Below are 25,431 nucleotides of genomic sequence, written 5' to 3'. Positions count from 1 at the left end.
CAGGGGGGGGGGGGGGGGAGCGGTAGGGTAAGATGTGGAAGAGGAGGAAGAGGTAGGGAGAGCTGTTGAAGGTGTGTCGGAGATTACAGAATAGCTTGGAGAAAGGGAAGAATGGGGCAGACAAAAGGTTTGATGGTGATTGGGAGAGGCGCAGTGAGGTGTTATTTGACGAGGGGGAAGAGCGAGGCAGAAGGTTGAGGGAGATGAAGGTGAAAGTTGGAAGGGGGAAGAAGCGGGGAGGACGCTTTGAGGAGGAGGGGTGAGAGGGGAGTCTAGGAGGGGAGGAGCGAGGGAGAGTCTCGGAGGGGAGGGGTGTTGGGGGAGATTTGAAAGGAATGGGTGATTGGGAAGATTTGGAGGGGAGGGGCAAGGGGGTAGATTTAGAGGTGAGGGGTGATGGGAAATGGGATTTTGGGGTGATGGGATTTTGAAAAATGTACGATTAATGGGAAATGAACATTTATTGCAAAATGAGTTTCTTGAGACATTCGAGTCAAAAATACGTTTGAGGACGCTGGAGGGAGGATGGAGTGCTGGAGAGTTTAGGGAATGAATGAAAGATGCACTATAAGAGATGGATTTTTTTTTTGGAATGAATAGATTTGGTGAGCAAGTCGAAAGCATCCTTTTATAGAAGAAGAAAAAGGTGTTATAGAATATGACAGAATACAGGTCTTCAGGGGTCAGATGAGACATTTTTTAACAACGTGATCACGTGATCACAAACAATGTGGTCAAAGAACGAACGAACAAATAAGAACGAATAAACGAATAAGAACATAAGGAAATGTTTTTTTTTTTTTTTTTTTTTTTTTGAGATTTTAAAACAAGGAAATATGGGATGAAAAGACCGTGAAAAACAGAGACCGGAAAGTAATTGCAGCGCGATCGGAGAACCGCTGAGACAAAAACAAAGCCTCAAGCCAAGGTCGGACACGGTAGCCTAGTACTACACTTAGGCCTCAGAATACGCGATAAGAAAGACCGACGATTCTGTACACAGGTATGAAAAACCAACGCCAAGAATACTATTAAAGACACCCCAATAGGTACATACACCGAGAGAAAGATACAGTTTCGACAAAAACACAATTGTGAAAAGTTACTTAACTTCGAAAGCGAGCGCGCATGGACAGCTTTGAAGAGACGAGACCTCTCAGGGATGTGTGATGGGGAAGATTTGGAGGGGAGGGGCAAGGGGAAGGTTTGAAAAAGATGGGTGATGGGGAAGATTTGGAGGGGAGGGGCAAGTGGGTAGATTTGGAGGGGAGGGGTGATGGGGAAGTTTTGGAGGGGAGGGGTGATGGGGAAGATTTGGAGGGGAGGGGTGAGATTGGATTTTAGAAAGTGTACGATTAATGGAAAACGAACATTTATTGCAAAATAAGTTTCTTGTGACCTTCGAGTCAATAATACGTTTGAGGACGCTGGAGGAGGGGTGGAGTCTAGGAGAGTTTCGGGAATGTAGAAAAGTGGAACTGTAAGACATGGAATTTTTTTTTGGAATGAATAGATTTGGTGAGCAAGTCGAAAGCATCCTTTTATAGAAGAAGAAGAAGAAAAAGGAGTTATAAATTAATATATATTACAGAATACAGTACTTCAGGTGAAAGTTTAAACATTTTAAAATTGAGCAGTGAAAACTATCTGGGGGAAATGGAAAATGGAAATAGGGGTGAAACACGTGATCGAAGAACGAACGAACAAATAAGAACAACGAATAAACGAATAAGAACAACAAATAAGAACAGAGAAGGGAATTTTTTTTATTTTTTGAGTTGAGATCTTAAACAAGGAAGTATGGGGTGAAAGACTGGGACAAAAACAGAGAATGAAAGTAATTGCAGCACAATCGACGGACCGCTAAGAGAAAAACAAAGCCTCAAGGTAGGACACGGGAGCCTACTAGGCCTCAAAATACGTGACACGAATTAACCGACGATTTTGTATACAGGTATGAAAAATTAACACCGAGAATCTTACGAAGGACACACTGTAGGTACACACACTGAAAGATAAATACAGTTTCGACAAAAACACAATTGTGAAAACTGCTTAACTTCGAAAGCGTGAGCGCATGGACAGCTTCGAAAAGACATGACCTCGCCGACAAAGATCTCGCGAGATCGAATTTAATTCGAAAAAGAAGCTTGGAATTAAATTGCATTAAATCACACTTTTTCCACCTTTATTTACACATCGTACCCTACAACTTCCAAGTGAAAAACAAATGCTTCAAATTTCAGAAATTAATAAAAATGCAAAACGAGATTATGTTGGTTGGATAACTGTCCACCCCCCTGAGTTAACACTTGGTGGAAGCACCTTTGACAGCAATTATAGCTGAGTCTGTAGGGATAGGTCTCTGCTAACTTTGCACACCTTGATTGGGCAATATTTGCCCATTCTTCTGTACAAAGCTGTTCAAGCTTAGTGAAGTTGTGTGGGGAGCGTTGATGGACAGCAATCTTCAAGTCATGCCACAGATTGGATTTAGGTTGGAGCTCCGACTGGGCCACTCAAGAACATTTATCTTTTTGCTCCTTAGCCACTCCAGTGTAGCTTTGGCTGTGTGCTTCGGGTCGTTGTCATGCTGAAAGGAGAACTTCTGTCCCAATTTCAGCTCTCTTGGAGAGGGCAGCAGGTTTTCCTGTCGGATTTTTCTGTATTTTGCTCCATCTATTTTCCCTTCTATCCGGACAGGTGCCCCAGTTGCTGATGATGAGAAACATCCCCATAACACGATGCTGCCACCACCATGCTTCACAGAAGGAATGGTGTTCTTTGGGTGATGTGCTGTGTTGAGTTTGTGCCAAACGTAACGTTTTGCAATTAGGCCAAAAAGTTCCATCTTGATTTTGTCAGACCACAAAACATCTTGCCGAATGGCTTCAGAATCCCCAGAGTGTTTTTTTTGCATACCTCAAAGGGGACTTTTTTGAGTAATGGCTTCCTTCTTGCCGCCCTACCATACAGGTCAGACTTGTGAAGTGCTTGGGATGTTGTTGTCACAAGCACACAGTGACTAGTCTTTACCATAAAAGCCTGTAGCTCTTTCAAAGTTGCCATGAGCCTCTTGCCTGTCTGATCAGTCTTCTTCTTGCTTGGTCATCCAGTATGGAGGGATGGCCAGATCTAGGCAGGGTCTTGGTGGTACCATACACCTTCCACTTCTTAATGATTGTCTTGACTGTGCTCCAAGGGATATTCAAGGCCTTTGAAATATTTTTATATCCATCCCCTGATCTGTGCCTTTCCACAACTTTATCCCGGAGTTCTTTTGAAAGGTCCTTGGTGCTCATGGTTGAGTCTTTTTCTGTGAAATGCACGACCCAGCAGAGGAAACCTACAGGAACAGCTGATTTTATTCAGAAATAATCAGATTCACTACAATTTAACACAGGTGGAGGCCAATTAACTTGGTATGTGATTTTGAAGGTGATTGGTTACACCTGAGTTAATTTACAGACTTGGCATTTAATATGGAATATATATTTTTTCTTGACTTGGGTTTACTTTCTGAACTCAGTATATCAATCTGGTTAGTTTATTTTACCCTTCGGTGATGTCTTTGTTGAAAGAACCATGCCACTGATTGTCTTTCGCAGCAAGAAGTCAATAACAGGATTATATCACAGGTGGCATGACAAAATGTAAGGACAGGTACATTTGACGATTGGCTTCACAATCGGGTATATAAGGGTTGTTGCGTTCTGTATTAGTGGAAAACAACTGCTGCACGTCTACAAAAGTTATTGCCGCTTCCTCTGGAGATGGTCCGTCAACTTGACAATGCTGTTTGTCATGGAGAGGTGGCTTTACGAAATTCTGGCATGAAACAGCGTGCTATTGCTCGGCAGTATGGCATCACTTAAGGTCAGGTGTCAAAGATCCTGAAACGAAATGCTCAGAGGGGTGTCCCTACTCCAATACCGAGGCCAGGACGTCCAAGCAGAACCACAAGGAGAGATGATCGCCAGCTGCACCGGTTAGTCTGCAATGGCCGTACCAAGTCAGCTAATCGGCTTAGGGCTGAGTGGCAGCAACTGACAAATGTGCCTGTATCCAGAAGGCTAGTCAACCAACGACTGGTTCAAGCAGGCTATCGTGCCAGGCGTCCCCTGAGAAAGCCACGCCTGACCAGACAACACAGCCAGCGCCGATTGCAGTGGGCCAGAGAGCACCATCAATGGCAGCCAGGACACTGGAATCACGTGACCTTCAGTGACGAGTCTAGATTTCTGGTCTATCGTCAAGATGGCCGTGTCCGAGTGCACAGACAAGTGCATGAAGCCCACAACGAAGATTGTATAGTGCCAAGAGTCCAAGCTGGATGTGGTGGGGTGACCGTTTGGGCTGCTTTTCATGCAGGGGGCAAAACTGACCTGGTTGTTCTGAATGGAAACCTGAACCAGTTCAAGTACACGGTTATTCTGGAAGAAAGATTGCTTCCATTTGCTCGTGCAGCCTTTCGAGGAAACTTTGTCTTCCAAGATGGCAATGCACGGCCTCATCGTGCTCGCGTGATCCAACACTTTCTTGCTGACCGTGGTGTAGAGCATATGGAGTGGCCTGCCATGTCCCCGGATATTAATCCGATAGAGAACTTGTGGGCAGAATTAACGCGTCAAATCGACAACTTGGACCAGCAGCCTACCTCTGTGCGTGAATTGCAGCAGACTATTGTCACTGCATGGCAAGCGATTCCTGTCCAAACCTTGGCAAATCTCGTGAACAGCATGCCTCGACGTGTACGTGCTCTCCTGAATGCTCGTGGGGGTTACACGAAGTACTGAAATGTAATTTTACTGTCCGTAATCCCAGTCATAATTTAGCTTTTGTTTTTGATGAAAAAAAAATTGGTTAATGTGCAAAATAAAGAGATACTTCTGGAAAACGTACAGAAGTTTAACACAGTACTGTCCGTGAATTGAGTTCGATATCATTTTACATCACTTTCAAGGATCAATTTATTTGCTTCGAAATGTCAAATGTGGTTTTTGTTTCTTTTAAAGGTCACATTAACAAAATCTAGAATAATTTCAACATAATTCCAATGAACTTTTGGTTCTAAGATATCTTGAAAAGTAAGTTCACCCCCACAAAAAAATATTCCATCTTAAATGCCTAGTCTGTACAATTGCCATTATAAGGGGGGTGGACACTTATCCAACCAAGATATTCTAATTTTGCAATTATAATTAATATTTTTAAATTCATAGAATTTGTTTTTCACTTGGAAGTTGTGGGTTACGATGTGTAAATGAAGGTTTGAAGGTTGAAAAGTCTGATTTAATGCATTTTAATTCCAGGCGATAAGGCAACAAAAGGTGAAAATTTTGAAAGGGGGTGTCGACTTTCTATAGGCACTGTATATCCTTTCCCTAAAAGGAATGTTTGTGGTCAAGACATGGGTCCATTTATTTTTTTTTCCTCAAAAGAAGAATACCTGAGAAATCAATTTATTCCAAAGGAAGACTGAACACAGGTCTGTTATGAGTTCGTATTTTAAATTAAAGTTGGCATTATTTAGGATGCTTTACTGAATCGAGTTCTGCATCGTCGGACCGATTGAGTGACCTGACCAATGTAGTAAAATTAAATTTGTCTCAGTTGGTGTGAGCAGTACATAATCACACTTTGGTTGATCTGTTTGCTGCGGTTATATTTTTACTTGACTCAGTAAAATTTGTTATTTATTTATTCTGTTCTCTACTTTCAGAGAGTCTTTGGAATTGCTCTCCACACTAGTAGCCTGCAGTCCACTGCCTGAAAGGAGGCCCAGCCTATCACACTCTGCCAATCGTGGTGATGATACAGATGACCAAAATGCTCAGTGTCAGGTGTTAGGCCTGCGGGGCCCACTTCTTGCTTGGGTGCTGGCCCCAAGGGCTGTTTATGCAGATCAGGAGATGTCGGACGGGGAACCTTCTGCTGTGCTGCAGCATCAGTGAGATCTCGCCTCACCTTAAATACCTTTTTGAAGGTTTTTGTTGTGATCGTGTATTGAAGCTTGTGGGAAAGACAAAAAAAACCTTTTTATTTCTACATTCGGGGAAAAACTTTTCACCTATACACACATGGTGCAGAGGTAGTGCACTTGCATTTGAGCTGCCCAGTCCGCATTTGATTCTCGTCTCAACTATAAGCTGTCACCCTGGTGCTTTGATGGCAAGGCAATTAATTCCTCAGATGAACGTTAAGCTGCGGACCCATCTGTTAACATCAGTCGTTGGACATTAATAATCCCACTGTGACTTTTGATAAAGAGTTGGGTGGGTATTTCCGGTACACTGGCCAAATTGGGAATTTTTGCCTTAACCTATAAGAATTCTTAACTACATCAACAGGAAAACTCTTGCCCCTACAAAATAGTGCATGCACGTAGGTTAGATTTGTAACTGACTCCTGGTCCAGAATGCTTACTAATAAATGAACTTATGAATGTCTTCATATCGATTAACTTTTCCTTTGCCTACCCCCCCCACCCCCCACTCCCCCATTCCATTTTCTACCTCTTCTTTTATTTTCCAGGGACCTGCCAGTGCTCCTTGTGGCAAGGGTGCTACTGGCTTTGACAACGAAGGATTGTCAGGGCAAAAGGAAAACCCCGCAAGTGAATGTCACGAACATGTGAGTGGTGGGTGCTGTACTGATGACCATCTTTCTGGTGAGGGACAAGTATATATGCTGTAATCTTTGATTAAATTTAGTGAATGACTTGAGGAAAGAATGAGGCAAGGGAATGGTTTGAATTATTACTCCGTCTAGAAATTGCTGCACTAGCAGGTAAGCTGTGACATCTTCAGGATCACCAACGGCATTTAAAAAATATTTTCAGCCTTTTATTGAGACTTGAATTCCTGACTTTTGGCAATTGCGCATCCAATGTTTGTCATATCGAAAACGTTGGCACCAAAACCTAGTAATGACTGTATGCCCATTGTTCGCCTGCTCGGCAGATTTTCGTTCCTGTGATAATTTGTGACCTGTTGAAGGGATTTTGACTAAACTTGGTACAGGTATGCTATATGATGCAAAGATGAATTGATTAGACTTTGGGGGTCAAAGGTCATGTGACCTTTAGCTGAAAATAATAAAATTTAACACAACTCTGGATAGGAGAAGCTGATGTTGACATGGATCAGTGAGTGGATTGCCCATTGTGAGTGAAAGAATGCTATGAAGTACAAGATAACAGGGTCAAAGGTCATGTGGTCTTTAATTGTCAATCATTGTTACCACAATATCGAGTGAACCACAGAAGGTATTTCAACCACACTTGGCACTAGTATGGGCTGCGACACAAATATTAAGTGATTAAAATTTGGGTTCAACAGGTGAAAGGTCATGTGCCCTTTGAAAATCATTTTACAATCTTAATTTGAGAAGCATCTGTTTTCTCTATTCTACTTATATCTGTTTTCTCTCACACTCTCTCTCATGTGACCTTTAAGTTTTCATGTGGCCTTTAATTGAGATCAAACATAACAGTGGGTTGACCTCTAACACGGTCGGGAGCACATCCATTGATGCATTCGCGTGAATTCTATTTTTTGGAAGATGCAATCCCCCTTTAAAGGGATCCGCTGAAGGGCAAGTGCATATAACTTCAAAAAAATATGTTCTATAAGAGAATAAGGAGATTCAAATGTTAAAATGAAGAGAATGAAATACTTGTATAACAAAGTTGTCTGGTGCTTCTGAACATGTGTTGAGTGAAGTGTGATTCTTGTTGGGATTGTTCTGTAAACTACCACTACTTTTTCTGCGTGATTGCGTCAGAGATGTTGACATCCCGTTTGGTGATGCCATGAGTGAAGAAGATTTTGTCGAGAAACTTTGGCTGTGCTCAAGTTACCACATTCCACTCAATATGTCCACCCGGACAGAAGCCTTTCGGGATTGTTCAAAGTCCATTTGTGGACGGCTTCGACTGTTGCCTGGCCTACAGGACCCTTTGGAGCGGATGGTTGAGGTTCTTCTTGAGGTTTCTGGAACAGAGGTAGTCTGAAGCTAATATGAAGGTCCAATTACCCTTGTTTTAAAGCTTGCATTTTTTGCTTTGACACAAGAGTTCAATTTGAAGCAATAATTTGTGGTTCTGGGAAAAAGCCTGGCTGTTGAAGTCAGAAATTTAAATGTCAAATGTAGTCTTAAACGAAAAATGACATTAAAATTCAGTGATTTTAACCAGATAAACAATATGTGGTGAATATTTGAGTTTCATTTGTTTGAGCAGTCCGCTCCTGTGTTGTCTTCCTTGCCACTGGCTTCAAGGGTTCTTTGGAGGTGGTGGTGCGTGGAGCACTTTTACTATGTGGAGTCTCCGCTGGACTGGATCGGACTCGTCTAGAAGCTGAAGGGATTGCACTCGCGGACTGGTGTCTGGACAAGGCTAAGGTTTGATCTGCAGGTCACAAGATGAGTCCCTTGTGATAGATCTTGCATGAAGGATAAAATAGATAATGGAAGTTTTGTTCATGGCAGGAGCTGACGGAGAAAGTTTCCCAGCTGGTCTCCAATATGCGGAAAAACTTGGATTCCAGCAGCATTCCTGCATTCTCCTTCCTGGTGACTTTTCTCAGAGAAGTCTTTTCTTGGGTTACGAGCACCAAGGTGAATTGTGAACTAGAACGGCACTCTTCGACGTCACGACGTCGACTGATATGCCTCCGCCAACATTATTGCATCATTGTAATACTTGTATCAAGTTTGATTTAAATCCATTCAGGTGTGCCCAAGTTAGCACATTTTTACCTGACATGACCTCTGACCTTTGACCTATTGACCCCAAAATTTATCAGCTCATGTTTACATCATTATACATACCTGTACCAAGTTTTAATTTAAATCCCTTCAGCTGTTCACAAGTTCTCACATTTTTACCTGACATGACCTCTGACCTTAGGCCTTTGACCTCAGGACCCCCAAAATATAATCAGTTAATCTTTACATCATTCTACATATCTGTACCAAGTTTGAATGAGATCCCTTTAACCATACTCAAGTTATAGACCGATTACAGACTTTGACCTTTGACCTCTTGACCCCAAATTCTAATTATTTAATCTTTACATCATTATACATACCCGTACCAAATTTGAATTGGATCACTTCAGCCGTTCTCATGTTTTAGACATATTACAGACTTTGACCTTTGACCTCTTGACCCCAAAATCAAATATGTTCATCTTTACATCATTCCACATAAGTGTACCAACTTTGGTCAGAATCCCATCACTGGTTCACAAGTTATCGTGGTAACAGGATTTTGACCAAACATGATCTCTGACCTTTGCCCTTTGACCTCGTGCCCCCAAAATCTAATCGGTTCATCTTTACTTCATTATACATATCTGTGCCAAGTTTGACTCAGATACCCTTAGCCGTTCTCAAGTTATCGCGGTAAAGAAAACCTATAACGGACAGACGGACAGTTGGACGGACAACCTGAAAACGTAATGCCTCCGGCGACCTCGTCAGCGGAGGCATAAAAATGACTGAGCATTGCTTGATAAAGTAGTTACAGTCGACTCTTGTTGAAATAAGTGGACAAAATTGACAAACTGTTTGGCTGGAAGAATATTAAACTTCACCAAGATTGCTATGTGTTCATTTCTGGTACAGACTATTTCTGGTACACTGGTACAGATGCCAACAAGTACAGACTATTGTACACAATGTGCAAACCCTTTCACACTTGAACAGTTGTAATACGTATGGAACTAAGAATTTTACACAAGCCTCGATCATGTGTACAAAAAATCCCATTTTATTTTATTTCACTTTGTCTCCAAAGGGGGCAGATCTCTGGCCACCATTCATATTTGCAGGAAGCACAACGCACCTATTTGTTGCCAAGTGATGTGAGTCAGGGAATTTAATTCCAAGGTGTCCCCTGCTTCACAGTGAGCATAGCCCCATCCAGAAGACGTTTGCAGTTATAACATGTCTCATAACTTAATGCCTTAAAAGTTAACCTTGTGATCCATCCCTTTGCTGTTGTCCCTCCATTGTTGTCTACTTGTGAACATGCATTACTTGTTTTGTGGATGTTGTGAAATAAACCAAGTCCACAACTTTGTCCCATAGGTAGGTTTAATCTCAATCAGATCTTTAGCATCATCCTGAAAAATACAATCATGCAATAGATATCAGGATCTTGGCATCATATAGGGAGGATCGATTATATTAGTCAATGCAAGCAAGCCTAGAATACATGTGCGAGTACGTACCGTTCAGGACTACATGTCATAGTAAAATGTCACAGGAGTGGCTCAGCGTCGCGGACGTCCGAGGTCTTATAGACACCCCTCTGCGGTTTAAGTGGGCATCACTCCTGGGTTCAACTTTGATATACATTTTCACTACAGTGGATATTTACCCCACGCACGTGAAGTGAAAAGCCCGTTAAGCAATTGGTTCACTTTTGCTGTCTGTATGTGGGATTACTTGTTCATGTTTTACAATTGAATGGATTCAAATTGAGTTTTTACTCTTCGAAATTCGGTTTTAGAAATTGGGTTTTTATTTTGTTTGTTTCTTACCTTTGCGGATGTGAAATATTCTTCAGACAGCCTTGAGTCACTGCTATGATGCAAGTTCTGAGATAAATCACTGCATTAAACAGCAGAATATATGTTAGAAAACTTGAGCTAGCATTCCCAACAAACGTTGAGCTGATCTCGCTCTGTTTTTTGGTTCACGAGTTATCAAACAGAGTGACCACTATATTCGTCATGGGTGTGTGTCTGTCTGTCTGTCTATCTGTCTATCTGTCCGCAGCATAACTACCCAATGATATCATCCAATCTTGATGAAACTTGGGTGGGAGGTTGATTTCATGATCTCGTTGTGTCCTGCCAAAGTAGGCGTATTGCGCCCATTGTGGGCGGAGCGACGCCCGAAAAAGATGTTTTAATGCCTTAAAAGTTAACCTTGTGATCCATCCCTTTGCTGTTGTCCCTCCATTGGGGGTTACCCCCTCTTTTTAGGGGGTAATCGAGTTCAAGCTACATCTTGTCCGAGGGAGTTGGTGGAATCTGCCAGGGGTTTCGGTACTTGGTTAGGCCAATGTCATGTGTCTCTATTTCCACGGAGCTCGATTTTTCATTTTCGCCCCTATGTCAAGGTCACAAGGTCACAAAATTTAGAAAAGTCGATTTTTGATGGTTTTATTACATTGTTCGCTTCCTGATAGGGTGAAATGTCGTACATGATCTTATATTATCACATACATCATGAAATACAAGTTTTCCAACAAATTTTAGAATCTTCGACCTTTGACCTTTGAAGGTCACAAAGGTCAAAGTTTCAAAGTTGTCGGAATCGAACCGAATTTTCGGTATTGTGTAGCTAACTAACCTCATAACTTTTACACATTTCAAGGTCAGTAACCTTCGTTTTGACATTTCCGGGCCTGGCCTGTCCAGGCCTGTTTCGGTTATCGTCCGTCCTTTGTCATTGAATACCGCTCACTCGTGAACCATCGTCGTCTCCTGACTTGTCTTTCAGCCTCAAATCAGCATCAATCTTTAGATGCTGATTTTGATTTATATACAATTAAACTATGAACTATTTTCCACATGGCGGCATTGTAATGTTCACAAGCACACATAGTACAGTGGATAACAACAACAATTGTGCATTTTATGAGAAAAGCATGAAATTTCTAACATAGTTAGTGCATACCATAAGGTTTATTTTCAGATGTGGAGGGAAGTCAGATTTGACCTCTGAGAACCGTGAGAGGTCAAATCCAAAATGGCCGCCAGTCCACGGAGTCTAATGTTCAAACGCGCTTAATTTTGGAACCAAATAGTGTAGAAAAACATTATAGGTGTCATTTCCAACTAAATTGGGGATGCCCAGAGGTGAATGATGCTTTCAATGAACTCCTAGGCATGCCAAGTGAGGTCAGTGAAGGCTCAATGTTACTGCTAGAGCGATTTGTGGTGCTGATGTACGATAGAACCAGTGAGAGCACGGAAGTGAATGATGCCAGGAAACAGCTCTTCACACAGAAGTGTAGAACTCTAGAGAACATTCCTCCAACCCAGGCAACACTCAAGCAGCACATCAAGCGCACTTGCTGCCAGGCCAACTGTTGTAACCAGGCATTGGTCATGGATCCAGAGGTGCCAGACCCACCTGACTGGGGCTGGACAAAGGAGACAACTGGGTGGCAGCCTCTTTGGACCACCATTCCTGAAGCATCAAAATCGTGCCATGAATTGATCGACTGTGGCTGCAAGAAAGGGTGCACTGGACGCTGCAAGTGTGCCAAAGCTGCATTCAAGTGCACTGGACGCTGCAAGTGTGCCAAAGCTGCATTCAAGTGCACTGCACTGTGCTTCTGTTCTGGAGACTGTTAGATTTAGATCATTACCAATTTTCATCATTGCACTTGATTTAATGTAAGCTTTGGTGGACATACTTGGTTAACTACAGTTATTTTTTCAGAGGTTATTGCATCATTCCTTGCAGTGTAAACACTTTTTTTTTCATCATTTCTGATCTTTGGGTGTTCTGTGCCTATCCCTGTACCTGAAAAAAATAAAGTTTTAAAAGTTCAAATGAACTTTTTCCAAGCAGTTCCAACTGCAGTATCATAAAAATAGATATTTAACGTAATTTGACCTTGACCGTGACCTAAATGCATGTCCTTGAGTTCTGGCGATCTCAAAAGTATCACCAAATGAATGGGCATCCCCAATTTAGTTGGAAATGACACCTATAAGCGTGTTTGAACATTACCCCCGGGGAACTGGCGGCCATCTTGTATTTGACCTTTCACGGTCCTCAGAGGTCAAATCTGACTTCCCTCCACATCTGAAAATAAACCTTATGGTATATAGTCTATATACTAACTATGCTAGAAATTTCATGCTTTTCTCAAAAAATGCACAATTTGTTAAAATATGAGAGCTGATCCGCTGTACTAACATAAGTACACCACCTTTTCCTCATTTTACCTGTGAAATCGAATATTTGTAAGTGTATTGATTGGTTGAGTCTGTTATTCTGTCTGTCTGTACGTCAATCGCCCTACAGGTCGTAATTCTACACCGATCTTCACAAAATATAACCACCTGGTCGAGCTAGCCATAAGCTGGAAGTCTATTGTTTTGGAGGTAAAAGCTCAAAGTCACAAAATCGTCAATTTTCATATTGGGTCACGAAACTGGATTACCAATCAAAAGATGGAAGCCTATTGTTTTGGAAGTCCAAAGGGTCAAAGGTTGCAGTGACTGATTTCACAAATACTGGTCTATGACCGCAATGCTTGGTTATTGGTCTTTCATTGTCTGTGTGCCATGAATATTTGGTATCTATTACTGACACCTACGATTAATCTGTGAAGGTAAACTGCTTGGTCACTTGCATCCATTCTGTCTCGCTGAGGTTGTATTTCATGAAGATTGTTGTTACTATTCCCTAAAGTCTGTTGCTGTACCAGGCAGGACCCAGGGAAGAACTCCAGAAGGCTTCTGGACACAGCTTGTTGTCTGTTTTGCCAGACAAACTACCAAAAGAGCTTTTGTTCATGTGCAACCATCTGGTAAATGACTGAACCTTTCACTCATCTTTGATTTCGGTTTTTGGTGTCTTTCTGACGTTTTTCTTTATTATATATATTATGCTGCAATTGCAGGAATGCACGAATGTTTTGAGCCTTTTTATAACATTCTGAAACTGGTGGAAAAATGATATGATAGAGAATAGAGGTTTAGAGAGTTTATTTGCTGATTACTATGAGAGTGAGAATAAGAAGTATAGATTAACAAGAGTAGAAAACATCATGTATGTTGAAGAAATGGTGGTGAGCTGCCACTTTGAATGATAGGAAGGAAGAGCGTGGGATTGTATGTACGTATACATACAGAGCTGGTTTAAAAAAAAAATTTCCTTTTTAAGGCCATTTCCCTGCTAGAGCAGGGGTTAGCCTTGCGGGCCCTGCTAAAAATGTTCTATAGAGATTCCATAAAAATGTTTCTATAGAAGTCTTATAGACATCCCATAGAACAGTCCAATAGAGTTTCTATAGAACTCTAGGACCGTTTCTATAGAACAACTTTCCTATAGAACATGTTTTCTATAGAAACCTGAAGAGCACTTTCTATACAATCTTATAGAGCGGTTTCTATAGAATCCTGTAGGATCGTTCTTTAGAATCCTATAGACCTGTTTCAATAGAACCATATAGAATGGCTTCTATAGAAAGGCACAAAATCCTATAGAATTAATTCCTATAGAACCCTTTAGAACTGTTTTCTATAGAATACTGTTACGGACACGACTTTGATGTTATGGTGGGCCGAGCGGAATGGCCGCCGTGTTCGCACAAGTTACCCGATTATACTTGAACCTTGGCCGAGTCGCGCTACGCTAAATCAATTGAGGAAAGGACACAACGGCTGGGTTTAAAATGACACGACACCAGGGGTACGGTTCTCAAGACCTCCGGAGGAGGTTATAATATTGCGGAACGTTTAGATTACAGGGATGAGAGGTACAGCATAGTAAGGTGGGCACTTAACCACGGTCTTATATTAGCCCCGACAGACGACAGATAAACGGGACAAGACTGACTCACACGGGGATTGATGGCAAGGAAGGCGGATGGTCGATGGCTCAAGGTGCACTCTTGGCTCAGGGACAGAATCGACCCGGTCCGGTCCAGAGATGCGGGAGGTCTCTCTCAGCGCTAGAAGGTGACGTTCTTTCTCCAAGCTGGGGGCGCATCTGACGTCACGTCCGGTAGGCTGCGTATATCCGGCGGGGAGTGACACGCCCTCGGCTAGTTAGCTCCGCCCCAGATGGAATCGGTCCGCCCTTCTTATTGGGTGCGGGGGGGTTACCGGGCTCCGCCCTTGACGAGGAGCTGACAGTGAGCCCCTTCGTGGTAACCCCGTCGGAGCGCATGGTCAATGGCGGCTAACCAAGCCGGTGTGAGGACGCACACTCCCCGCACGCCGTTGTTGTAGTTGTTGTTTCATGGGGAAGATGGGAGGAGGTATGGGGAGGTCCTAAACTCACTACTGGTGCCATACAATCACATTCTGGTGCAACGAAGAGTCAGAATTAATGGAAACGAGTCCTTAACTGACATAGACTAAGAATAACTAGCAAGAGGTCCGAAAGTTGTCTACGTGAGATGCGGTGGACCTGGGCACGACATTTAATGGGGGAAAAAGGGGAAGGTCGGTTCTACAGAGTTATTTACAGGCAATGGGACTAGGGAATGGGGGATTGGGGATAGTTGGGGAGTATTGGGGAAATAGGGGAATATTTACAAGCGGATATGGAGGCCAAATGCCATATCCGCAACATTGCACCCTTCTCTACCCTCGGGGCGTCCCGACCCGATAAATTTTTACCTATTTTAGTGTGGCACTCAGATGTAGTTCCCTCTACTATTAACTCTACCCTGAGTGCGACAGTTTTACAGATATTCACAAATGAGTAAATATGTCCCCCTGCGACGTTGCACCCTTCTCCTCACAGAAGCACACCCACAGGATAACCGAATTGCGGAAAGAATTCGCAAACTAAACATACAGCCGGTAGGGAGCATTATTTACACAAGACTACGCTGATATTTACACTACGATCCAGGACCTGTTTTTGGAGGAACACCTGCAGATGTTATGCATAGAGAGAGCACGCATGCCAGCATCGATACACCAACCCACGAGTGCTCTGTGGCCTTACGGCCTTTAATAATGTGCAGAGCACCCCATCCAAGCACCAAAAGCACCACCCCAAGCACCAATCGGTGCAGTCACCATTGTTCATTAAAATAAAAACAACAACCCCTAACCCTGCAGGTGTCTCTTGCTCTTCGTGTGGTGCACTTGGCCTTCTTACTTCTTTCAAAATAAAGAAAGGCGCCAACCGCGTCCATTTCTTTATTGTGGCCGTCAGGGGGCCAACTAAAAGTGGTTCACCTGTATGGCATAGGTGCCACGTTGACCCATAGGTCCATCCACAGGTGGTGCTTGGCCGCAAAAGAACTGCGGTCCATTGTGGGTGGCCACCAAAATTGCGGTCCGTATGGTGTATCGATCCAGGCAGCAAGCAGCGAAAGTGCAGGCCCACAACTGCGGAGCCAGCACCTCTCTCTCCTCTCTCTCTGCCCCAAAGCCAGATCCTCGGAGGTGGGAGACAAAAGAAGCAGACAAGTGAGTAAGGTGGTAAGGGCGCAAAAGTGCACGCAATGCAAGGTAATGCACACTGGGGGCACATGGGAACCAGGTGAGACAGGTATGTTCCTACCGTACGCCCCCCCCCCCCCCACCAGGTAACCTACATGGCCCCTCCCTTACCCCTTACTGTATCCACAAAACACAACACTACCCATAAACATCTACTTTCCAAATCAACAAACATCCCTACTGTCTTCCCCGTTCCTCCCATAAACCAAATTCGTCTTCTCTCCCTCCTAACCAATCAAATTTGCCATTTTCAACTTTCATCAAAATTTGCCATTTCCAACTCAACATCATAATTTGTCATCACCAATTCATCATCAGTCCCTCCTAAGGAGGGAGAGATGGAATCACCCCAATGTCTCATCCACGTCGTGATGCGTCTCACAAATACTCACAGCAATTCTCATTTCCTGCAACAGAACAAAGAAAACACAGGTGTGGAGTCATCATCATCACCACAGGTAAGTGGCTGCGTATGGTGCGACAGGTTCATCAATCCTAACTATTTCCTAAATGACTTTAACAACTTTACATTACCCGGGGTCTTTCTACTGCCAAACCATTGGCCCTCTTACACTATGGGTTCTAAAAACCAATTCCCATTGACCAAACTGTGGTGCTTTTCAATTTGGGGTCTCACTCCCCCGATTCATCTCCCGGTGCCCTCGCACAATTTCTGGGCTGTGGCGTGTACCTCTCCCAGTGGGTCTACCCACCTGCACACCTCCACCACTGCAGTTGCCTCCGAGCTTACCTGCTCCTTACCCTAACCTAACTACCTGGGGAAGGCCCTCTGGCGCTCTCCCCACTCGGTGCCCTCTCTGGCACTGGGCTACCCGGGTCCGTCCTCCGGATCCTCGGGCCCCACTGACACTAACGGCTCCCAGAGCCCACCTGCGGCCTCACCTGGCCAACATCCTCACAGTGGTGGAGTGCCCAAACCAACTACACACACTAACAGGCTACACGCCCAGCCATTTCCACAACACTAATGCACCCATCCACAATACCATTCTGCAACCGCACCACAAAGGCCAATATCCAACCACAATTTACCTATACCCTCTACCTAACACTTACACTACCCGCCCCGGGTACTCGTGAAAGGGGTCCACTCTTCCCCCATCCACACCTTCGCACCATGCACACCACTCCGTACCACTTACTCCAACTCTCTCCACACCACTCATTCCAATACTCCATATATTCCACACACCTGCACTTGCACACCTGTGCTCTCACACCTGGTGCCACCTGCACCCTTCTCTCCCCAAGCGCATTCGCGCTGATCCACAACACTCACTACTCATACACTGCTCCACACACCTGTCCAGTTGCACACCTGTGCAATCACACCTGTTCAATCCTCACACAGCATCATCTCATCTAACTACTCCCCTCTGAAACTTGCGCTTCCCAGTCGTCCCTTTAAACTATTGCGCTCCCTCGTCATTATCATCCACACTAATCTACCTGCGTCCCCACTACAGGTATCAGTCACTAACTAACCTTAACGTCACCTAATGTCATCTCTTCTAGATCCCTACAATATAACCTAACCCACCCGGGCTAGTTTTCACCGCCATCAACCCCATAAACTATAGCTCCTTTGCCCCCACTTGGGAAGGGTGGCAGGGATGCCACCCTTACCCACCGGGCCCATCGCTCACTACCAATTTTGCACATCAAATTTCAACAAATCAAAAATTTGCCAATCACTATCCATCATCTGCCAATCATTACTGCCAATCCTTTGCCAATCATCAAATTTTGTTTTTCTCTAATTTTGGGGCCAAAACACTAACCTCATCACCCAGTCTACTCACTAATGCCTCTCGGTGCGCCAATTCCTGTCCAAAGCCCGGCTTCGTAAAGCCAAGCCATGAATGCGGGTTGTTCTGTGCCAGCGGCTGGATGCGTCCGGCACTCGGTGCAGGGACGGGGGCTTACCCGGGCCGAGATCCCACGCACCATCTCGGCGTGGAGCCATCCAATGTCCCGATCTCGACCTGCCGGACTGCCTCAACAAAAAGTGGTCGCCATGACGACCCTTTCTATCGGGCTGCCCGCTCCGCCTAGTGGAGCACGGACGCGGCCGTTCAAAGCGAGGCCCAGCACGCACCGAGGGCCCGATTCGGCTAAAAGTCGCTCTAACCTCTAACCCGGTTACCTTCGATGCCTCACCTGCATGCTTACACCCCGCAGCCCGTTCCTTGCTCACACATCCAGCCGTTTCCATTCTCCTCGTACCTTTCCTTACACACCTCGGTACCCTCATTCCACTCACAGCCTTGGTCACACACCTGACCACCGAACACTTTGGCACACATTCATTGGTCGCACACCTCACCAACACACCTCTTCGCGCCCCCTCCTCTGTCACCTCCTCTGTGACAATCACAGGTGTGCTCTCATTCGCACACCCAACCACGTGCCTCACTACCAATTCCAGCGTGCATTCCCACTCACGCTCTACCATTCCAGGTGTGCTTCCTTTCTCACCTGTCACAACCAACTCACGCTCCTTGTCACTCTCACTACTCTCACCTCCATTCTTGACAGCGCACTCACCCTTACTCTCGACAGCGCACTCTTTCCCCATGCACCTGTCCGTCACACACCTTTCTCACGCACACTCTCCCGTCACACCCTCTGTAACACTTACCACACCGCGCTTCCATGTGCCCCCTCGCACACGCGCTACGACCGACTCACTCTCGCCAGCACCCTCACTCCTTGGCACGCACTTTTTCCTCACACACCCCAGAGTCGGACTTTCTCGCACACCTCCTTTTTCGCACACCAGACCTGTCGCACACTTCACCAACGGCCTCTCACGAACACCCGGGTCCATCTCGACCCCCAAGCTTCTTAAATCCCCTGGCGCATCATACGCACGACCATATTGGTCACCACTTACACCGGGTCCTCTTTCTCTTCGCTTCTCCTCCATCACCTGCGAATCCCTCATCCGGTTAATGAGCACATCATCACGATCCGAACACAGACTTTGGACCAATTCTTTTACCTCCTCTTTTATCTCTTTCTTATCCTCTCTCCGTCGCTTCTTAATTTCGCTCACCCCTTCTTCCACTTCTTCTAATTTCTGCTTCACCTCCTTCATCTCCTCGTGCGCCCCTTTAAGTTCTTCCTCTAACTCCACTTTATTTTTTTCTATGTGCTCCCGCACCTCCCGCTCTTTAACCTCCATCACCTCTACCACCTTGTTCATTTTCCTCGTCAGGTCCTCGTGTACCGTCTGACACTCTTTTTTAATTACCCCTACGTCCTTTTTCATCTCCTTCTGTGTCGATTTTAAACCCTCTATTACCGCTGTGTTCTTCTTTACCTGGTCCCCCAACTCCTTTTGTCCCACTGTCAGTTGTTCTACTCCCAGCGTCAACTCCTCTATACCACCTTGCAATTTTACAGTCCCCTTTCTCACCTCCTTCTCCATGCGCTCCTTACAGTGCCTCACCTCCTCGCGCACTCCTCCGACCTCCTCACTCACACCTCTTCTGATCTCTTCTCCCATCACTTGCATCTCCTGCCCAGATGCCACCCTCATCTGCTCCATTTCCTCCCTGTGAGCATCCAGTTTGGTTTCTACCCCCATTCTGACCCCCTCTATCTGCTGCCCCATTTGTTTAACTTCCCTTTCCGCTTGGTCCCTCATGTCCCTCAATTTGCCTTCCATGGTGTTTTCTAACCCCTCTAACCCTTTTTGCATCCCTTCCATTTGATTCTCTTGAGCGGCCATTCTGTTTTCTACCCCCATTAACCCCTCCTGTATTTCCCCTAATCTATTGTCTAACCCCTCACCGGTACCCCTCGCTTCGTCCCTCATTACCCCCATTTCGTTTCCCATTACCCCTATTTTGCCCTCCAATCGCTCACCCTGAGCTTCTATACTGTTTTTCAAACCTCCAATTTGGTCTCCCATTTGTTCCATAAAGGCCCTCATTTGCAGGAGGAAAAGGTTCGAATCCACCAGGGGCGCTGCCACGGTCGCGGGCGCGGTCGCCGTGACCAGCGAGGCGCCATTTTGTGCGTCTGCTACCCTCGCTGCTTCGCTCGCCTCACGTCCCTCAATTTGGTCCTGGACCGACCCTGCCTCACTCTCCTCTACCGGAACCCAGCCGACTTGGTCTGCCATAGCGCGACTTTCAAAATTCGGGTTTTTATTTTCGTAAAACAAAATCAAATTTCGCCGTTATAATTTCGAGCGCGGGAAACGCGCTCCGGATCGAATTCTACCTCCCAACACCAATTGTTACCCTAGTGGTACAATTGGTGTTCCAAAATTTGGGCCTAATAAATTTAGTCCCAGGTCCGAATTCCACTCCTCGACACCAATTGTTACGGACACGACTTTGATGTTATGGTGGGCCGAGCGGAATGGCCGCCGTGTTCGCACAAGTTACCCGATTATACTCGAACCTTGGCCGAGTCGCGCTACGCTAAATCAATTGAGGAAAGGACACAACGGCTGGGTTTAAAATGACACGACACCAGGGGTACGGTTCTCAAGACCTCCGGAGGAGGTTATAATATTGTGGAACGTTTAGATTACAGGGATGAGAGGTACAGCATAGTAAGGTGGGCACTTAACCACGGTCTTATATTAGCCCCGACAGACGACAGATAAACGGGACAAGACTGACTCACACGGGGATTGATGGCAAGGAAGGCGGGTAGTCGATGGCTCAAGGTGCACTCTTGGCTCAGGGACAGAATCGACCCGGTCCGGTCCAGAGATGCGGGAGGTCTCTCTCAGCGCTAGAAGGTGACGTTCTTTCTCCAAGCTGGGGGCGCATCTGACGTCACGTCCGGTAGGCTGCGTATATCCGGCGGGGAGTGACACGCCCTCGGCTAGTTAGCTCCGCCCCAGATGGAATCGGTCCGCCCTTCTTATTGGGTGCGGGGGGGTTACCGGGCTCCGCCCTTGACGAGGAGCTGACAGTGAGCCCCTTCGTGGTAACCCTGTCGGAGCGCATGGTCAATGGCGGCTAACCAAGCCGGTGTGAGGACGCACACTCCCCGCACGCCGTTGTTGTAGTTGTTGTTTCATGGGGAAGATGGGAGGAGGTATGGGGAGGTCCTAAACTCACTACTGGTGCCATACAATCACATTCTGGTACAACGAAGAGTCAGAATTAATGGAAACGAGTCCTTAACTGACATAGACTAAGAATAACTAGCAAGAGGTCCGAAAGTTGTCTACGTGAGATGCGGTGGACCTGGGCACGACATTTAATGGGGGAAAAAGGGGAAGGTCGGTTCTACAGAGTGTTATTTACAGGCAATGGGACTAGGGAATGGGGGATTGGGGATAGTTGGGGAGTATTGGGGAAATAGGGGAATATTTACAAGCGGATATAGAGGCCAAATGCCATATCCGCAACAATACTGTTCTAAAGAACTTTTCTATACGACAAAAGTACATAGACTACTAGAGATTAAATACTTTGAATTTTGATCCGGAGGACACTTTTGCATGGTTTCTTCGGGAATCCTATGGTAAAGGCTAGCTAGTACGGAGGATAATAGAGAACAGTGAATCTAGGAAAGGGGCCATGATCAAACGGTTCAGACAGGACGAGACACTAAACTCCCTTTCGGCACAACATTTAATGAAACAAGGCAACGATGGCGGCAATCAACTCGCTCACACGAGCCATCAGCAAGAAGCAGGAAGTCTCCTCCCTTTCCGGTGCAAATCATAAAACAAAAAAGTAAGAATTACAGGCTCGCACTACACCAACATGGCATCAACATATTGCAAGAAAACATTCATAAGCAAAGCTGGAAACATTCACGCATATCGTACGCATAGTATCAGAGACTTTCTAACAGCCACCCCCAAATTTGTGGAATACATTTGTAAAAAAGGGAAAGTCTTTCAGTCCATTCACCCCTCACCCATCATCCTCAAGCTTTGAAAGCCGGATCAATTTAGCAAGTGGTCGAACATATTTCTTGCCACGAACTTGAATGCTGGCAGTTCAAGCTCGGCCATCTGAGCCTGGAAAGATGCCACAAGCCATCAAACCATCACCGAGCCATCTAAACGAGCCATCTAATGTTAAAAACGAGCCATCACCTTTCCAAACAAAGTCATCAAGTGTTTATCAATATGCCTATAAAAGTCACTTTTGTGAACTTGAAAACCCATATGTACAAGAAGTCATATAACACAATACACATTACACAATAACATACATACACATAACACAATACACAATACACTCTTTAGAAATTGAGATTTCTGTACAAATGTAATGACTTTATTTTCTGTAGAATTTCAATCTGATTCTATAGGATACAAACTCTTTCTTAAAGAATTTTAATCCATAAAACAGGAGTCCTCTTCTATAGAACACCATTTTATAGAACACCATTGCTGTCCTATAGAACACCATTTCTGTCCTGTAGAACAGAGTCCTCTTCTATAGACCACCATTGTTGGCCTATAGAACAGAGGTGCTCTTCTATAGAACAACATTTCTGTCCTATAGAACAGAGTCCTCTTCTATAGAACACCGTTTCTGTCCTATAGAACGCCATTTTTGTCCTGTAGAACTACGGTGCTGTTCTATAGAAATAAATTGTTCCATAGAGATTTCTATAGAAGTCTATAGAAGTCTATTGGTTTCTTTAGATATTCTATAGAACATTTTTAGCAGGGGGCCCCATGACAATCATCATGGTTCCCTTTCTGAGGCAATGTTTTTATGGCCAGATGCCCTTCCTGGCACCAATCCTTTAGTCGTCTCTTACGACACGCAGGGATACGGTGTACCTATTCTAAACCGGGGCACACACTGGCACAGAGAGGTGGTTTCAAGTTGGGGAAAAGAGGAAGACAAAACAGTTAAGTTGGTGAAAGGCTTGCTTTGGATAAACAAACAACTATTGGATTTTTGATGAAAGCATTCAGCTCTTTGGGCCTATGAGCCAGCAAATTACTTCTGTATTGTTTTTGTTTTCAGTATCTATTATCATATGTTTCACATTCTTGTTCCTCAACTTCAACATAGAATTCGTCGAGTGAAAATATATGTAGTAGAGTTAGATCAGAGTCCAAAACCTCTTCAAAATAAGACGTCCAGCCCTTCACATCACCGGCTGATGAATCTCCAAATTCTCTCACTCACCTTTCTCTCTCTCTCTCTGCAATGCTGTTTCATGAAATACTCTTTCTCAAATTAAACATTGAAATTCCTTTGCCTTGGTGGATTATTTTGCAAATACAGTACAGTACAGTGCTGTACAAGTGGGCAGGGTCTTCTCATCGTGCCAATGTTATTCCGATGAGTTCCACAGGGCTGAAACTCCTTCAAGTAAAAAACAAGCAATTGAAGTTGAGATGGTACTTTCACAGTTTACTTGTTGTATATTTAACCATTTCCTTAATTTGGCAGCGCTCCACTATCATGCCATCCATCCTTACCTTTTCCACCATCATAGACCAGGCTGATGGGATAGTCAGAGGTAGCATTCCCCACCTTTGAGCTATCCAACCTGACTATAAACTGTCGTCCTAGTGCTTCGCAAGCAAGGTGTTGCATCAATGAGTGTGATTTTTATATCAAATGGGACATTCAGCTACAGTCCCATTAGTCAGAATTTGCTGTTGGTCATGAATTATCCCATGGTGTTCCAGAAACAGTTGGCCATTGTGTGCTGGTATCCTGGTCAAATTTCCTCCCCAAGCCAGCTTTTAGTCTCCTGACAGTTGTCTTTGAGCGATGGTCCCCAAGCACTTTCAGTGTGCCATAGGGTTCCCTCAATATAATTAATCAGTCTGGACAGCCCGCAATTGATGTTCATGTGAATCCTAACCATACCAATTCCTTTTGCCTGCAAGCTTCTTCCTTCCTTGCTTCCTCTCTATTCATCCAATGACTTGTTCCTTTGTCTGCTTGTTCTCCACCTCTCTGCCTTCGTTAGTTTACCTTTAATCCTCCATTGCCATGAGCCGCGACCTTGTGCGCTCATTAACAAAAAGGAATTTGCGCGTGAAGATTTATTATTTTTTTCCATTCGCTTTTGCTATATCTGATTGCCTACCACTGCCCCCATTTATTCATAACAGCAGAACATAACAGTAACTACCAACGCAGCAGAATCGAGGGTTGGAGTCCATTCAGAGCCTGATTTATTTGAGGATAACGAGGTTTCGACATCTAATTCCCCACATGGAGCGAAAGTACAAAATCTTCATGCCGGACAAGGTAGGCTTGCTTCAATGTGTGTAGAGGAGGTTTTATGTTCACCAATAATATTATTTTGACGATCCATTGCTCTCAATTCCACATAACAAGCCTTTTTCAATCATCCTGGCAATTCATTGATTATTTTGCTTCCCATCGCTCTACTTTGCTCCTTGGCTCACTTTTACCTCTTTGCAGCACCACCCAGCCCCTTATCTATCCAGGACATCTCATCAACAGACAAGCTCATGCTGGATAGTCTGTCCTGCCTTGCCGCGTGGTCTGCAGTCAAGTCCTCGGCTGTACAGCCTGAGGCACTGCTGGCCTTCCTGGGAAACATTGACTCATCACATCCTCTTTTCCTCCATGCTGTAAGTCTGTCAAAGATTCAGATTGCTTTTCTTTACATCCAAGAACAAACCTTTTTTTGTGCATTCACTCGCTTACATAAATTGAATGTAAAAATAAATAAATAGATCACTCTTTACACTGAATGTGCAAGAAAGATGAGCATTATCCATTTTTGTGATAAAACCAATAAAACCTCTTTTTTCAACCCACGCATGCCAACTTACTTGCAAATACATTGTTCTTTCTCAATATTTTTATACTATCTATTATTTAATTCCATTGAACTGTTTAATATTATGTGTGTTTGTATATATGTGCAATTTAAATTTAGTACATGTTGTTTATTACTTATTTATTGATTTGTTTGACAAATTGCTATCTTTCTGCAGTATCTCTGCTTGCTGCAGAATCTTATTCCCACACTCTCCAAGCCACTCTCTTCCAATGAATTGAGTGTCCTGCTGCAGCCTCTCTCGTAAGAACGTCCTCTTTCTCTTCTGTCATTTTCTATCCCTCCTTAGCTTCTGGAGTCTTTCTCTCATGAAAAAGGTTTTTTCATTTCTCCAACCTTTTTAACGACCGACCTCTCTCATCCCTTCAGTGAAGTGTGTTCTCAGTTCCGCTTGGACCAGGAGGTGTGTGCTCTA

At 44.5% G+C, this 25,431-nt stretch overlaps 1 protein-coding gene across 2 annotated transcripts in view; it reads left to right on the top strand.

Moving 5' to 3' along the window:
• The window catches only part of ATM (ATM serine/threonine kinase), a 224,399-nt gene that overhangs the window by 61,406 nt on the left and 137,562 nt on the right, over positions 1-25,431 (top strand). For both annotated transcript variants that reach the window (XM_078767645.1, XM_078767644.1), the window contains exons 12-21: positions 5,723-5,950; positions 6,535-6,633; positions 7,786-8,005; positions 8,281-8,403; positions 8,491-8,619; positions 13,463-13,564; positions 24,316-24,454; positions 24,632-24,804; positions 25,174-25,259; positions 25,386-25,431. The exon at positions 25,386-25,431 is cut by the window's right edge and continues 131 nt beyond it. In XM_078767645.1, coding sequence (XP_078623771.1) covers positions 5,723-5,950; positions 6,535-6,633; positions 7,786-8,005; positions 8,281-8,403; positions 8,491-8,619; positions 13,463-13,564; positions 24,316-24,454; positions 24,632-24,804; positions 25,174-25,259; positions 25,386-25,431 — 1,345 coding nt within the window. The remainder of the gene's footprint in view (positions 1-5,722; positions 5,951-6,534; positions 6,634-7,785; positions 8,006-8,280; positions 8,404-8,490; positions 8,620-13,462; positions 13,565-24,315; positions 24,455-24,631; positions 24,805-25,173; positions 25,260-25,385) is intronic.

This window comes from Myxine glutinosa, chromosome 13, assembly GCF_964187855.1.
Source record: "Myxine glutinosa chromosome 13, kmMyxGlut1.1, whole genome shotgun sequence".
NCBI classification, from domain to species: Eukaryota; Metazoa; Chordata; class Myxini; order Myxiniformes; family Myxinidae; genus Myxine; species Myxine glutinosa.
Note: the sequence above shows the minus strand (reverse complement) of the source record. Positions and strands in the feature narration are given on the sequence as shown.